Here is an 18087-nt window from a genome sequence, read left to right as displayed (position 1 = left end):
AGTTAATTGCATTTTATTTTATAATTTTAGGTTGTATGGTTAAGATGCATGTATGGTTATTTTTTCATATTTTACGCTTTCTAGTAATCTAGTTTATCGTTGTATGCATTTTGGAATTTGAAACGAGGGAAAATTAGTACTATGCAATTTCGTTCTTAGTATTTTGTGTTCTGTCATGTTTTGCAAGTAATATTAGTGCAGATTGAGAGAATGTTTAGTTAATTGCATTTTGTTTTATCATTTTAGGTTGTATGGTTGAGATGCATGTATGGTTATTTGTTCGTATATGGTTTGTAGTAATCTAGTTTATTGTTGTATGAATTTTGGTATTTGAAAGTGGATGAAATTAGTACTATGCAATTTTGTTCTTAGTACTTTGTGTTCTGTCATGTTTTGCAAGTAAAATTAGTGCAGATTGAGAGAATATTTAGTTAATTGCATTTTGTTTTATAATTTTCGGTTGTATGGTTGAGATGCACCTATGGTTATTTGTTCGTATTTCATGCTTTGTAGTAATCTAGTTTATTGTTGTATGAATTTTGGTATTTGAAACTGGGGCAAATTAGTACTGTGTTATAAAATTGGCAGGTGTTTCAAATGCATCCGAGTCAAATTGAAGAATTTTGGGTTTATATGAGTTTCGGTTTTATTATTGTTCTAATATATATTTACTCATACAAGCTTCGTTTTTTGATATGAGCTATTTTGAGGTGCACTTTGCATGTCATACTTGATGAATAAGCAAGGGAGATAAGTGCTCCTGATTGGAAGTTAGTTACCTTGGAATGTTGAGGACACATCTACACGGGATTTGATAATTAGTTAAAAATAATAGACTTCGAAAATTATATAGATTTATCTGGTTGCGGTGTATTGGGGCTAGTTTTTCACATTCTTGACAATGTTTTAACATTTCCTGCCCGTTCTTTTTTTTTTTTTTTTTTTTTTTTTGCAAAAATGAATGTAAAATTAAATGGTATCACTCATTATTGAGCAAATTATACGTCATATTTGAATTACTTATTCTAAGTTGTCTTCCTTATTACGTCTCTCCTATTGTTGGTATTGTTCATATTTATATATAGTACGTACGCATCACTCATTTAGTACACCTGAAGGTGACTGATAGTACTATTTTACGGTAGATGTGGTACTTTGGAAACTTTGAAACAAATTATGTGAAAATCATTGACCACCGCTATACATTATTTGAATTAGATATTTAAAATTGTACGTTGAATTCCACTATTATATAGCTACAACTTGTACACCATCGAGCATTTATGTTTTAAGAAAAGTTTGCACTATGTATTCAAAACATATTATTACAAGTAATGTTGAATGCGTACTAAAATATTTAATAGATTTGATATGTATTGTTGACATTAGTTTCATAATTTCCAAAAACGAAAAAAAATTAGCAATACACTATTTTAGTACACGGTTCATACTTTCATAAACTAAAAAAATAACAACACTCTACCTTAGTACGTGTCTGCCACACTATTAGTATTGTCCAACTTTATACATAGTACGTATGCGTTCATAACTTAGTACACACGCAGGTGACTGGTAGCACTTTGTTGCGTATGGCCTTTCGGAAAAATATATTCATAGTTGTCTGTTGAATTCCACTTGTATCACCTACACTGATGACTATGTAATATATAGCTACAACAACTTTAATATTTTCGAAATCCTGTAATTATTTTAATATAATAGTAAATTTCTTTTAGTTCAACAAGATATTTGTAAAATAAAATAATCTTGATGGAAAAAGTTACTGAAAAATACAAAATGATGCAAGGTCAGTTTTTTAAAAGTTTTCTTAAGCCCTCTGAAATACGAAAAATAACCTTCGGGATCGTTCTTCTTATAGCTTCGATCTGCCCAGTGACCTTCATCCCAATCTTCTATTTATTCATACCCTTGTTTTATTTGTATACCGTTCATTTCATTTGATCCTACGGGCTGTCTGCCCTTTCCCTTACCCTCAACAACCGCATTTCCTCCATCGGTGCCTTCATCATCGACTCGTTCAAGGAGCTCAATATCACCAATAGCAGCATCACCTTTTACTCTCAGTTTGATGGTTCTTTTTTTATTCTTGACGCCTTCGGGGTTTCCTCGAGCACCCCTCTCGTCCACAATTCTGCCAACAGTACTTCCATCACTCCTTTGAGTGTTGAATGATACTTTATTTTTATTCGTTGAACCTTTTTGCTCCTCCATCTGCACTCGAGTTGCGCTTTTGACAACATTACCCCTAGAAACATCACCTTCCATGCCATCAAGCTTTCCAGTCTCATTTACTCGTTCAAGGAGCTCAATATCGCCATTAGCAGCATAACCTTTTACTCCCAGTTTCAAATACCAAAATTCATACAACAATAAACTAAATTACTACAAAGCATGAAATACGAACAAATAACCATACGTGCATCTCAACCATACAACCGAAAATTATAAAATAAAATGCAATTTGCACTAATTTTACTTGCAAAACATGACAGAACACAAAGTACTAAGAACAAAATTGCATAGTACTAATTTCCCCCACTTTCAAATACGAAAATTCATTCAACACTATATTTTGTTCGTATAATAGTGGAATTCAACGTACAACTTTAAATGTCTAATTCAAATAATGTATAGCGGTGGTCAATGATTTTGACATAATTTGTTTCAAAGTTTCCAAAGTACCACATCTGCCGTAACATAGTACTATCAGTAACCTTCAGGTGTACTAAGTGTTTGATGCGTACGTACTATTTAAAAATATGAACAATACCAACAATATGAGAGACGTAATAAGGGAGACAACTTAGAATAAGTAATTCAAATATGACGTATAATTTGCTCAATAATGAGTGATACCATTAATTTTTACATTCATTTTTGCAAAAAAAAAAAAAAAAAAAAAAATCAAACTTCTAAGTGTATACGCTGATCGTACTAAACACGAACAAACTAAATAAAATTTGGTATTATAAAATTTCATGTTGTTGTAGCTATATATCACATAGTCATTAGTGTAGGTTATACAAGTGGAATTCAACAGACAACTATTTTTCCGAAAGACCATACGCAACAAACTGCTACCAGTCACCTGCGTGGGTACCAAGTGATAAATGCATACGTACTATATATAAAGCTAGACAGTACTACTAGTGTGGGAGACATGTACTAAGGTAGAGTAATGTTATTTTTTAGTTTATGAAAGTATGAATCGTGTACTAAAAGAGTGTATTGCTATATTTTTTGTTTAGTTTTTTGAAATTCTGAAACTAATTTCAATACATATCAAATCTATTAAATATTTTAGTACGCATTCAACATTACTTGGTATATGATTTTGTAATAATATGATTTGAATACATAGTGCAAACTTTTCTTAAAACATAAATGCTCGATGGTGTACAAGTTGTAGCTATATAAATGTGGAATTCAACGTACTAACTTTAAATATCTAATTCAAATTTCGAATACCCTAATGCAAACAATTGCCTTCGCTATCTCGAGCCACATCCGCTACTGTATAGAAATTCTTCCCCGATGGAAAGCCAACATCACAGTTAATTTTTATCGACCCAATAGGAGGCGCTTTCCATTGACTTTGGTGTGTAGCTTCCATTCTGGTTACCGATGGAAGTAATGCCTGCCGGAATGCGTGTAGGTAGTCCCGACTCCAATCCACCATCCGTTCTGACTTCAGCCCTATCTCTCCATGCATCATTTTATTCCGTGTTTCCCACCCCTTTCACATAACCACCACAGCTAGTAAGAACAGCTCTTCACGAAGTTTACTTTGTAGATTTTCGATCCATTTCCAAACAGATGAGTAATCTTCCAGCTCTATTCCAAATGGATCCAACTCCCAAACTTCCCTCATTCCACCACACTCAGTTAGAGCATGCATAATGGATTCCACGGGAGACCCGCATCGAGAATACTCCGGCGAGTGAATAATTTTGCGTCTCCGTAGCTCCGCATTTTGTCGGAAGTATGCCCCAGCATGCATACCAAAGAAAAACCTTAATTTTCGGTGGGACTTTAACCTTCCAAATAAGTTGTATTTTTATTATAAGATTTCTACTTTGTATTAGTTTTACCAGTTAGTTAAATATCTTTACGATACGATATTACAAAAGATACAATACGATATGTGGATAAAAAGTGTTGGGTTTTTTTAATAAAAATAATATTTTATTAAATATTTTATTTGACCAATTTATGAGGTCATTTAGAACAATATTTTGAAACTTCCAAAGACTTTATTTTGTCTCATAAAACCTCAATATTTTCTTTTAATTCTATATTAAATAGAGGTTTTATGGTGGTCATATTTGATACTATATAAAGGGGGCTTTTGTTGCTTTGTAAAGGCATGAGAATTGAGAGAAAATTATATTTCTAAAGATCATATATTCTCTATATTATATACACATATGTTGAGCTCTTGTTGTGTGTCGGGTGTAAGTTTCTATTTCACTTGAACGTGCAATTTCGATGAAGTTACAGCGGAGAGATAGGCTGGGCTGTTGTATCCCATAGGCGACACGATCGGAACCTTTTTGCACCTCATGATTAGATAAGGGATCGTGAAATTCGTCTTAAGAAAGCGACCTAGTCCGCGCCTCACCTTGCCTATCTCCATATTATTCTTTATATTATTGCAGCTAATTATCAACTAAGAAAAGAGAGAGCAAATAGAGGACGAACTTCAATCTGCCAAATCAGTGATCAATCGTCAAAGTGCAGCCGATGGTTCCAACAATTTAAGACGAAATTTGATCCCGTGAAGATGAGCTTTGACGATGATCCAAAAGAACAATCCTTGATGATGAAAAGGGAGATAATTCATTTTATTTTATTAAATTTTGTGTTGACCAAATAAAATTAATGAACTTATTTTTGTTGTAGGTGAATCTATGTGCAATTCACGAGTTTATACTTTGAGGCCAGTTTTGGACCTGGTAACGTCCGAATTTGAGAATGTGTAAAAGACCAAATCTTTCGGAATTTCTGTTGGCTGTCCGAAACATCTTGAATCACTGAAATCGGACATCTAACGAGAGAGATATGCTCCAAATACTAAGCACTGCTGCAGTGTGCGCGTTTTTGAGGTATTGAAAGAACCGATAATTGAAAATTATTGAATCTGGTATGTTCTTTATTTCCACATTACTTCAGATAATTTTCACTAGTATTTATAATATAGCACGTGGAAATGATTTGAGATGTGTATGTCTTTGTTCATGTAATTTGACACATATATATTTATTGTTGCATGAAAATCTTTTGAAATAAATTCTTGAATGACCAATTATGTGTAGATTTTTTGAGAATAGTAGCTATATATTTACTGCATTAAAATTATCATTTACATGATGAATTGTATGTGTAAAAATTGCATGTTGTGACCGTTTTTTTGATTTTCTTTGATGTTCTATCATTCATGTTTCAAATTTTATATTTGACTGGTAAACGATTTTGTTAATATGAACTTACTTGCATTTAAGCTTAAACATATAACCGTTGTTGGAATTATGAGTTACAAAGATTAAAGTAGGTTATTGAAATTCATTTAATAAAAATTTTAACGTTGGAATGAAAACGGTTTTATGTGTTTAAGAATTGATGAATTAATTTAGCAACAATTTCATTTGACCGTGAGAAATCCGTTGCACTGTCAAGATTACCTCTATATATTAATTCATGTTTAGTTATACTGCATGCAATTTGTTTTTTGGGCAAAAATGAAATGATAAAATATTATTTGTTCGTGATGTGTTTACCGTGCTCTGACTGTGCATTTTGAAGGACTAATTTGCATGCCATTTTTCGATTTTAAATAACTAGTGCATTCTTAATCAGTAGACATTTGTGTATGATGGTATGTGGTTGCGAAATTAATTTTGTTTAATCATGATATAATTTTCTAGAGAGAGGATATTTATGAAAATAAATAATTTATATAAATTGAAAAATAGTGGAGGTTTTATAGTTTTCTCTAATTGTGAAAATGAGAATGATATATTATATCTTGAATTTAATTCATCATGCATGTGTTGAAACATTTGATGTGAATTAGTGGGGGTCTTAGAGAGCATAATCATACGATTAAACATTTTATGTATTGTTTAAATGTTGAGAAATAGTGGGGGTTTTAGTGTCTACTTATATGAGCATGTTACAATTGATTTTAATGTGATCTTTGTTTAAATTGCTCACTTTATGATTGCAAATTTGTATAGTGATAATGTGATAAATTATGCTTTATTTGCAATCTTGATTATACAAGTAACTATAATAGGCCTAAATTTGCATATACGTGACACTGATGTGATTTACAAAGGCCTAATTGTGATTATTAAGATTTGGTGAAAATATTAACAAATATATTTGTGATTTGTGAAGTGAAATATTTTTCAAAGTTTTCAATATTGTTGAATTTTGAAAATCTAAAAGAGAGGAATTATATTTCAATTTTTCACCTCGTGCGAATGATGTATATGCAGATAATTTAAAATTCAAAATTCATATCAATTTTGATTGATTATTTTGACATTAGCATGCGAGGAGGCCGGTTGATACCGAATGTGGTATATTAAATCCTAATTTGTGATAAATCAAATACTTTGTGCTTTGATTAATGAGATTGTAAAAAATCAATGATTTGTGCATTGATAGATGTGATTCAAAAACTGCAGTTGGAATATTGCGAGAATCTTTTAATGGGATCCGGAACCATTAAAAGAAAATACAGTACTGTGAATATATGTGAAAAATCACGTGAAATTTAAGTGAAAGTATATGAGAAATGGTTAATAAACCATAAAGTCTATGACACTAAATTTGTGAAATTATATTTCACATTATTTCAGAAATCATCTGAAATACATCGAGGGGGATTGGATTAAAGCCTACTATATTTTGTAAAGTTGTTGATGAAGATACTACCGCCTAGGGGCTAGAGATCCTATGACCTAGGCGAAGAAAAACGAATCTGAAAGCAACTTGATAGTGATAAAAGTGCACACTTTTATTATCCATCCCTATGATGCGTGTGCACTAATAAAGCTCGTAACGAATTGTGAGGTTGAGACTTTGATCTCTTAATGAGTTCTATAGTCCGAATGGGTGGGGTGTTGGAGTTACGTAAACATCCTTGATAGAAGTCACCTTGTGAGTGTGGAAGTGGGGCCGCTTCCTATGAGAATTATAGGCTATTCTCTAGAGCTCTTACGAGAAATGGGGTAAAGCACATGGCCGTTAACGTGCTGGCTTTAGAAGCTTCGACCGGGACGCTTTGAGTATTATGTGTGCAATATGATTCTACGTGCCCCAAGGGTCACTGTTTCAAGGCTAAGTCCACTTTGATTCTAGTACGGGAAACATATTGTACTAAGTGAAGGTTTCAAGGCATTGTCCACTTTCATTATGCATAATATTCCGCAAAAGCTCAAGTATTATTATTATTCTTATTTTTATTAAAATAGTGGGGGATTGTTGGGATTTTTTAATAAAAATAATATTTTATTAAATATTTTATTTGACCAATTTATGATGTCATTTAGAACAATAATTTGAAATTTCCAAAAACTTTATTTTGTCTCATAAAACCTCAATATTTTCTTTTAATTCTATATTAAATAGAGGTTTTATGGTGGTCATATTTTATACTATATAAAGGGGGTTTTTGTTGCTTTGTAAAGGCATGAGAATTGAGAGAAAATTATATTTCTAAAGATCATATATTCTCTATATTATATACACATATGTTGAGCTCTTGTTGTGTGTCCGGTGTAAGTTTCTACTTCACTTGAACGTGCAATTTCGGTGAAGTTACAGCGGAGAGATAGGCTGGGATGTTGTATCCCATAGGCGACACGATCGGAACCTTTTTGCACCTCATGATTAAAGAAGGGATCGTGAAATTCGTCTTAAGAAAGCGACCTAGTCCGCGCCTCACCTTGCCTATCTCCATATTATTGTTTATATTATTGCAGCTAATTATCAACTAAGAAAAGAGAGAGCAAATAGAGGACGAGCTTCAATCTGCCAAATCGGTGATCAATCGTCAAAGTGCAGCCGATGGTTCCAACAAAAAGAATACACGATATATCGAAATTTTACCACCCACAAGATATATAAATAAGCAAATACAAAAAAGAAAAAAAAAACATTGTAAACACTTTTCACCTCTAAAATATAATAAAATCATCATCAACAAATAGATGAGTGTTTCGAATCACCTTAAAAGTAAGAAAATCTTCAAATACACTCCAATTATAATTTATTTATAAACTTACAAGAAAAATAATTCGCTTAACTTCTCCAATTTGAGTAAACACAGATATAATTTAGGGGCATGCTAAATCCCACACTAAAATTTACTAAATTCCACACATAAATTAAACAAAAAAATTCTCTCTCTACTTATATTTTCTCTAACTTTTCTCTATGATGATTTTTCCAAGTCACTCAAAATTCGTTAATCTTTCACGTGAATAATCATAAAAAGTGAGTTTAGGTTTATTTAATATTTTTCAATTTCATTATGCCTTTTCAATTAATTAAATTCATATCGATTCGAATTTTTTTCTCAAATTCCAACTTTATTTTAGTTTGAACACATGAAGATTTTTCTCAAATTCGAACTTGGAATGATATGGATGTTTTTAGTGTGTGATTTTGTGAAAAAATAGGGAAAAAGAAGAAGGGTGAGGAAGGAAAAAATGAGATTTTAGAGAGAGAAAAAATTTCAATTGTGTGTATAATTTGGTAAAATTGATGTGAGATTTAGCATATCAGTATAATTTAACAAGCTTCTATCTTTCAATTTCAATATTAAAATCAAAATATAGTTGGGTTTTTTTTTTTTTATAATTATTTTTTAACATTATATATTTACTATTTATTATGATATTATATAGTTATATGTATTTTATAATAGATAATATTAGGTTAAGGTAGTCCGATACTATTCGGTTTAATTAGTAATCGCTAGTTATATATAGTTCATTTATCCTAGGATTTGTAATATCTTATTATTGTTTCGTTCTGCAAAAAAATTGTCTCGTTTTCGGTTTATTGCTCGTTTTCGTTATTCAAATTGTTTAACACTCTTCATCTCTAATAATTCTTATAAATTTTATCTTTAAGAGTTTTACTGTTGTCATTAGTTTCTTTACGTTATTTTTCTATGCATAATCGTATCCAGTGATGAAATTCTGGTTTCGCCACTGATTTTCGTACTATACTTCAATTTATTGATATGCTTTCATTTAATTAATCCAACTTTAAGACATCATTAATATGGGTAATCCAATATCTTAAATTGATTATTTAATTTTATTGGACCGACTATATGACATAGTTAAATATTGCTATGATTCTAACAATAAAGCTGCTTTTTGTTACAAGTAGAGTGCATAGATTAATTATAAAAAAAACTAAACAAATTATAAAATAAGAAAAAGAAAAAAAAAAGTGCATAAATTAGTGAAAAATCTGATTCTTGATGGGATTTTTGAACAACCGACCACACCTTTACTGAAGATCTCAGCTACTTAATCCAACCTCTCCAAAATCAGACTTTTAAATCATAATCTATATTTTTAAAATACTATTTTTATAATTTTCAGATTATTGTTTTGAAAATAATTATCGGAATGTTGTTCGAATATCAAATAAGCTACGTTGAATTATTGTTCAAGTAAAAATTATAATTTATCAATTAAAAATGATAATTCTATCAATTAAAAAAGACTTTGCTAATTAGTAGTTTGACTAGTTATACATCATTAGAAAAGATAACTCGAAAATAAATTAATGTAATTAGTTTACTTTGCAATAAGGTAGAAAATACTAATCAGGTATGCACAATGGGTTGTGATTAGGGGTGTGAACTGGACGAGCGCCGAGGTCGGTTGTTTTGAAAGGCTCGAGTTAGAGCTCGAGTTTATTTTGTCAACATTGAGCTCTTTGAGTATTTTTTTTTATCTCGAGTTCGAGCTCCAGTCGAAGTTCATTTTGTTGTTTTTTTTAATTATTATGATTAATTTTATTATTAAAAATTATTTATATTATAATAAAAATTTATAAAATAAAAAATGAACTGTAATTATATAATTTCTAATTTTTATATGTTCTTTTTATACGCTATTATTATAATATTTTATATTATTATATATTATTCAAAGAAAAAATAATATATAAAATTAATAAAGAAGAATCGCAAGTCAGTTCGTGAGTTTGCGAACAACTAAGAAAATGCTTGAGCACGAAAGCTCAAGTTCGAGTTTTTTGCGAGCCGGCTCATCGAGCTTACGAGTCGGCTCGACTCGTTTACCACTTAGATGTGGTGGGCTAGTTCAGCAGTTGGCCGAACTTAATTACCTCTCTATATATTATTTTAAGTAAATTAGTTCGTATTTTTATGTTTATAAAAATAAAAAAAATAAAAATGAAAACTTCCTCTTCTCAAGAAATTAAGTTGTTTGATGTTTTGATCAATTTGGCAACTTGGATCAGTCAAAAAAAAAGAAAAGGAAATGAAGTAAATTAAAACCTAAGTCAAGAACTTGTTGGAGTACAGTTGGCAGTTAGTTGCATAATATATTTTGCCACAAAAGAAAGCATAAATATAAAAACAGAGAATTGCCCAAACAATGCCTATGTTTCATGATTGGTCCCCTCATGGAAACAAAGATCACACATATTGTACTTGTTTATAAACATGTCATGAACCTCATATTTGACCTAATATTTATTTATGTTCTTCCATAACATAAACAAAACAAGAAAAATATTAATAAATTACAATATTAAATGGTACTATAATTATTTATTATTGTCATTGTTGTTATGTTCAGAGAGCATTATGGCTACGTTTGGTAAGTTTTTGGGGTTTATTTTCATTTTATTTTCGGGAAAAATGTTTTAAAATAAAATAAAATTTGTTTGTATTTTGATAAAATACAATTTATATTTATCTGTTAAACTAGAACAGGCGGATCTTGATTTAAACGTCATTTGTTCTTCATCTCATCTCCATCTCGTCAAATTCATTTAATACCGATTTCACTCCGTCAGATCTGTCCAACCCCACGTCACTCCATCAAATTTGGTCCATCTGTGCTCTCTGCCGCTACCATCGTCGAAGCTCGACACACATGCACACACACATACGTAATCACCCACACGCACATACACACGGTTTTGGTTACTCCCCTTTCATTCGTTGTAACCTAATAATTATGGAAACCAAAAAGGAAAAATATGAAGAATTGTTTGGTGATGGCAGATGGTAATGTTGGTGGTGTATACGCACCAGAGGTTTAAGTTTTTTTCTTTCATTTTATTTTAACTATGTTGTTTGACTAGGCCGCAAATAAGTTTTCTAAACATCTAACTTCATAATAAAATTATATGAAATACGTGTTCTTTTCTAAATGTTTGCTCATTAATGTAACTAACCTTTGTAAATAAATTCTATAAGTTGTATGTGTAAAGTGTGTATGCATTATGAGTGTATCCATTATTGTTTTAATTTGTTGTTAGTTTATTTTTAACTAAGCTGTTGCTTATTTATATAACTAACTTATTACTTAGAGTAAACTGCAAATACTACCCCTGTGTTATCTCGAAATAGCGAAAACCCCCCTGTGATAAATAAACTAGCAAAAACCCCCCTGTGAAATTTATTCAAAGGCAGAATCCCCCCTAGCTGATTTTCTAGACTTGAAATGACAAAATTGTCCCTCAAAATGTATTTATATATATACATATTATATGTATATTTATTCTTTTTAACTTGTTTGTTTAGAAATTAAAAAAATAGTAAACAACTAAATTGATTATTTTTTAAATAAAATAATTAAAATATTTATAAAATATAAGAATTTATTAATTGAAAGACTCCAGGGGTATTTGTGTCTTTTTATATCAAGTCAACCCTCAAATAGTTCCATAGGGGGGGTTTTTGCTATTTAAATAATTTCACAGGGGAGGTTTTTGCTAGTTTATTTATCACAGGGGGGTTTTTGCTATTTCGAGATTACACAGGGGTAGTTTTTGCAGTTTACTCTATTACTTACTACTTACTGCAAAGTGTATGCATTATGAGTGTATCCATTCTTATTTTAATTTATTGTTAGTTTAGTTTTAACTAAATTATTGCTTATTTATATAACTAATTTATTATTTATTAACATAACTAAGTTGTAGCGGAACATAAAATAACTAATTACAAGACACAAGAGACATGTTTCTTTGTTTTTGGACAACAACAGTCTTCAATAAATTTGTACAAATTCAATCATACCATTTCATATTAATTAGTACTAATAATTAGTATAATAATAATTGAATAATGAGAGTAACATATGAAAATAATAAGCACCGCCCACCTGCCCATCATTCACCACACCACTCACCACCCCACTAGCCACACTCAGGCTATGTTTTTCTATCTATCACACACTCTGGACCACTAATCTTTATTTCATATTTATTTTTAATTAATTAATTGTTTGATTATTTTATTTATTTCTTTATTTTTTGTTTGAATAATTTTGATGTGACACAAAGTACCCTGTTTGGACACCCAAACTCCCCCTACCTTATCTTCTTCTTTATCATCTCTCTCCTCAAAATAACTAATTAAAAACCAATTACTATGTTAATTTGAGATTAAATCTAATTTAATTAGTTGAATCAACACTACAAGTATTTATTCAATGTAACAGTTAGATAGTTAGACCAAACCTAAACATGAACACTAATCAAAATACTATTTGGAAAGAATTAAAATATATAATTATATGTAATAATTTTGTAATCCCCCACTATAATTTTTTTTTATAATTAATTGTATGTAATAATTTTGTGACAGAGACAAATCCATAAATTAATTTAATTATCCTACAGATGTACAGTTTTATACATCTCTGCTGCAAAAATACATTTAAATTTAGAAAATCCCAAAAAAAATAAATCAAAATCAACATTCTAAACTATATATAATTATATGGAATAATTTTGTAATTCCACACTAGAATTTTTATAATTAATTATAAGTAATAATTTTGTAACAGAGACAAAGCCATAAATTAATTATCCTCCAGATGTACAGTTTTTATACATCTCTGCTGCAAAATACATTTAACTTTAGAAAAACAAAAAAAATCAAAATTAACATTCTAAAATATTATATAATTATATGTAATAATTTTGTAATTCCCCACTAGAATTTTTGTAATTAATTATAAGTAATAATTTTGTAACAGAGACAAAGCCATAAATTAATTAATTTATCCTCCAGATGTACAGTTTTATACATCTCTGCTGCAAAATACATTTAACTTTAGAAAAAAAAAAAAAAATCAAAATTAACATTCTAAAATAAATAAAACAAAATTAACGGACCATAGTGGAAGTAATTTCAGTTATCCTCCGAAGTTTCAGGGGTAGGGTACTCATTCAAATCGGGTTTATCGTAGACCCGGCCCGGGTTGTTGGAGTCGGGCCGGGGGCGGTCGGCGGCTTGAAGCGCGTCGACCCTAGCGCCAACCTCGGTGGCCTTCTTCCTGATGGCGGCGGCGGAGAGATCACTGAGGCCGCCGCCGCCGCCGTCTTCGATGGCGCAGTCGGGGAAGTTGAGGCGGGCGGAGGGGCCGCGGAGGTAGAAAACGGCGGTGTCGTAGGCACGCGCCGCCGCGACGGGGGAGGAGTAGGAGCCGAGCCAGATTCGCGAGCGCTTGTTCGGCTCCCTTATCTCGGCTACCCACTTGCCCCACTTCCTCATCCTTATACCTCTGTAGGGTTTGTCCGGCTGCCTTTGCTTTCTCTTACTAGGGTTTTCTGTGCTTGACGATGAGTTAGACGACGTCGTACAGCAAATCCCTTCCATTTTAATTCTGAATTTAATTCAGAATTTAATTTATTGTTTCTGGGTTTCAATATATATATATTCTCTAAAATTCCTTCAATTTTTTTTTTTCTGGGTTTTGGGGAAAGAGTTGGCTTATATATGGGAGTGGAAGGGTTAATTGGAATTTTGGTAAAGAAAAAATAAAAAATATTAGTGGGTCCCATATTATTTATTATTGTTATTGTTATTATTATTATTATTATTATTATTGGGGGAAAGTAGAAGTTTTAAGTTAATTAATTTATCGTACAATATTTCATAAAATGTCTTTAATAATTCTATTATCATGTCGATGCTTAATAATGTGTGATGATATTATATATATAATATATGTGCTTATTTATAATATTACATGTATTTTTTTATTTTTATTGTTTGAAGAAAAGGTAAACACTCACTAGGTTATGAACAATTATAAATCGACTCGAGGTCGACATAAAACTTGATTTTTTTGTAAAGTTCGATTAGCGAATCGGATGCGCATGAGCTGATTGTGACGATTGAAGACAATTTACACAACACCCTGTTAATATTAAATCTAAAATTAATATGAGTGAATTTATAAAAAAAAAATATGAGATTAAATGAACAATATGTATTTAGTAATTGAATTTAGTAGCCCTTTAAGTTTTCAAATAATTATAATAAATGTTTTGTTTACTAACAAACACTGTAGAACCTCGATAAATTAATAATTTCGTTTAAATATTTTCTTCAGGTCCCGCCTCGAAAAAACGTGCTGAATTTTTAGTTGGATAATTTAATACTTCGCTAAATTAATAAAAAAAAATTCAAGTCCGGATATGTAAATATAATGATGTCATCTGAAAAATTAAAAAAAATACAATTTATTAGCTCTGAGATTTAAGAAAAATAAAAAACTGGATAAATGAATTGATCGAATATTCGTTCCATGTGTTAAACTAATAAGTATGTGTTAAACTGGATACATGCATTAGTATGAAGACTTTGTGCAAATTATAATTTATCAACTAATTTATAAATATGACAAAAAAGAAAGACTGCTGCATGTGTGAAATTAATTTAGTTAGTTGGATTGAGGATGAAGACAGGGGCGGCGGCACTGAGTTATGGTGGCTGAATCGGTAACTCGCCGCCGCCACTTTTGTATTTTGGATAACTAATAATTTTCTGCCGACATGTTCTCTCTCCCCTACTTCATTTCTCTTCTTTCCTTTTTATTTTTTTGTTTTTTTTTTGTTTTTTTTTGTGTTAAATATAAAAACACCCCTGTACTATCAGCTTTGTATTATATACCCCTGGTACTACACATAAATACAAAAACCCTCCTCACATTACATATTTTTCAAAATATGACGAAAATATCCCTACTCAAACATGCATATATATATATATATATATATATATATATATATATATATATATATATATATATATATATATATATATATATATATATATATATATATATATATATATATATATATATATATATATATATATATAAAGTTTGAGCCATTTTTCACTATATATTTGTACCATTTTCAGTCAATTTTACGTTGAAAATTTTGGTATTTATATTTTTTTCTTCAAAACATCAAATTGCTTAGATTTTTTTTTTAATTTTCTGAATAAAACCTTTTTGTTTTTGTCATTTTGAGTTTCTTCATTTTTTTTTTCTTAAATTTCTTCCGGTAGTTCAAACATCCTAAGATGACAAACATATTTACAATCCTATTATTGTTGAGAATTTAAATTATCGGAAGACATTTGAACAATCCTATCATTGGTTCGAGACCGGGAATTAGAGTACTAGTAACTATTCTTTTTTATTTTCTTTTTTTAAAAAAAAACACCGATTTAAAAAAAAACAAACATATTTAGCTATTTTTTCTATTTATTCTGCAATAAAAAATTTGACCTATATCTTTCATAACAAATTGGATATCATATGGTTATGGATTCCTAATTCACTACTATTAGGCATTTTTTTTCTATATCTGGCAGTTAGATCGCGGACCGGTCCAAAGTCGGTTAATCACCGACAAATTAATCGTTGATCATGAACCGATCCAAGTAATACATATAAGGCAATTTCAAATTGTTGGTTAAGCATCTTTTTTAAGCAACCAACAAAATAACGAAAATAAGTATATCGTTGTGAGAATGGAAACAACCCCATGTTTGTAAACTCGTCCTCGCAATTCCCAATCCAAATCAAATTCCACTCAATTTTATCTTGATCTTGCCAAATCGTGCATTTTTTTTTTGTTAGGACGAGAGTAATCTCTCGCCGGAAGGTTATTTTTATTCTTGTTGCGTCTACTACTGTGGCGGGGGAAGGTGGAGATGTAGAGAGATAATAGGAAGAGGATGAGCACAATCACTGCTCCGACGACTATTCCGATTACTACCCACAGGTGCAATCCGAATATAGAATTTTCTATTCTTGTCCATTTCGATCGCCGATCAAGCAGAGCGTGTCAACGCATACGCAAAAGAAAGCGGTTGGAGTTAATTCTTCGATGGCGGCTATTTGTGGAGAGAAAAGAGAGGACATTCCGTGGAAAAAAAATAGAATTTCGGGAGCAAATAAGGTATATCGGGTAGTAATTTAATAAATGTTCAATTTAATAATTAAAGGGGTTTTCACTAACGAAATAAAGATATAGATTCAAACTTATTATATCTAATATAATGTGTTGAGAGCACTAATATCCCCATAATTTTTAATGTGAGCACCACCGAAGTGAAGATTTTATTTCCAACGAAAGACCGACATGCACTAAAAAAAATTGGTGGGCCGTGATATTAATAAACCTCTAAATAAAATACTAAGAATTTGAGAATTCTGAAGTGTCATACACCTTTTATTGGCATAATACTAGCTCCGTCACTGAATATAAATATTAAATAATCGAACCACAAAATCTACGCTTCTTCTAGAAACTTGCACCATTCAAGTGTAATTGAAAATGAATAGAAAAAAAAAATTATTTATTTTTGTGACATTAGATATTGTGTGCATCATTTGCATTTCTACGAACTACTATTGTCCAAAATGTGTATGAAAATAATTCCATCAAATTAAATAAAAGGTAACAATTTTTAAATAGAGATGTTCAACGGCGGAATGAAGTTCCAACAGCTTACGGTGGTCCACATGTGTATGGGATTATAAATTTATAATTGTGATGTTTTGGATGATTTCGATTTTGTTTTAAACGGCTCAGCTTTTCCCACGCTAATCCTTTTCCTTGGTCGGAATATGCGTGAAAATCATAGCTATGTTTTTTAATTTGCATCTAACTCCTTGTAATTTGGACTTTGTGCATATAATCCTCTTATACTTTCAATATAAATACATGATTTTCTTGTAATTTGAACTTTGTACAAATAACCTCCTAAATAATTATATTCATTAAAAAGTGAAAATTTTTGGCAGCATAAAATGGAGTTATATGCTTATATTAATATATTAGGGAGCCACGTGCTATATTAAAAGTATAAGAGGATCATGCATAACAAATCAAAAATACAGGGGATAAGTATTATTTACCGATTATATTTTAATTTTGCAAATGGAAGTTTTGGTTGCAAACATCTTAAAATATGTTAGAATTGAAATACTCCATCCGTTCTTAAATAAGTCTCTATGCTCAATTTTCACAAATATTAAGAAACTCACTAATCCTCATTAGAGGAGTTGATATCTAACTTTTACAAATAAGGTAACGGTCTCGGGTTTGAGTACCCCTCTCCTACTTCTTCTGTAATGGACTTGAATTTACTAAAAAAAAAAACTTAATAAATATGCCTTAATTTTAGGAAAAATACATAAAAAAAAATGACTAAAACAACCTTTATCATTAATTATTATAGGAGATAATTAATACTTAGAGTTGAGTTAATAAAATTAAAACAGGAGAAATACATTTAATTTATTGAAAGTGTAAAATGACAGATAAAATATAACAAAAATAATAAAAAAAAAAAAAAGCAGTTATTGTCTAGTATATATATATTAGATTTTTTGTAATGACTAATTATAAAATTAATAGTTGTTCAATGAGTAATAATTTTCCTACTGCCGACTCAGTTGGTGATTTTAAACATGGTGTTTGTTCTAGTACTAATATTTAACAATTAATAATAACGTAGAGTTC

At 30.4% G+C, this 18087-nt stretch overlaps 1 protein-coding gene across 1 annotated transcript; it reads right to left on the bottom strand.

The window, feature by feature from the left end:
* Positions 1–13284: 13284 nt before the first annotated feature.
* On the bottom strand, positions 13285–14031 carry LOC105971301 (ethylene-responsive transcription factor RAP2-1). The gene has a single exon (XM_012996148.2). It carries the CDS (start codon positions 13916–13918, stop codon positions 13451–13453), a length of 468 nt encoding a protein of 155 aa, XP_012851602.1. The 5' UTR covers positions 13919–14031; the 3' UTR covers positions 13285–13450.
* Between the last annotated feature and the right edge of the window lie 4056 nt (positions 14032–18087).

The sequence above is a fragment of the Erythranthe guttata genome, chromosome 3 (assembly GCF_056151865.1).
Source record: "Erythranthe guttata isolate IM_541 chromosome 3, IM_541, whole genome shotgun sequence".
In the NCBI taxonomy this organism is placed as follows: Eukaryota; Viridiplantae; Streptophyta; class Magnoliopsida; order Lamiales; family Phrymaceae; genus Erythranthe; species Erythranthe guttata.
This window is presented reverse-complemented; position numbering and strand designations above follow the sequence as displayed.

Excerpts from the sequence above, each read along its gene's own strand:
- LOC105971301 (XM_012996148.2), bottom strand. The coding sequence starts at position 13,918 with ATGGAAGGGATTTGCTGTACGACGTCGTCTAACTCATCGTCAAGCACA.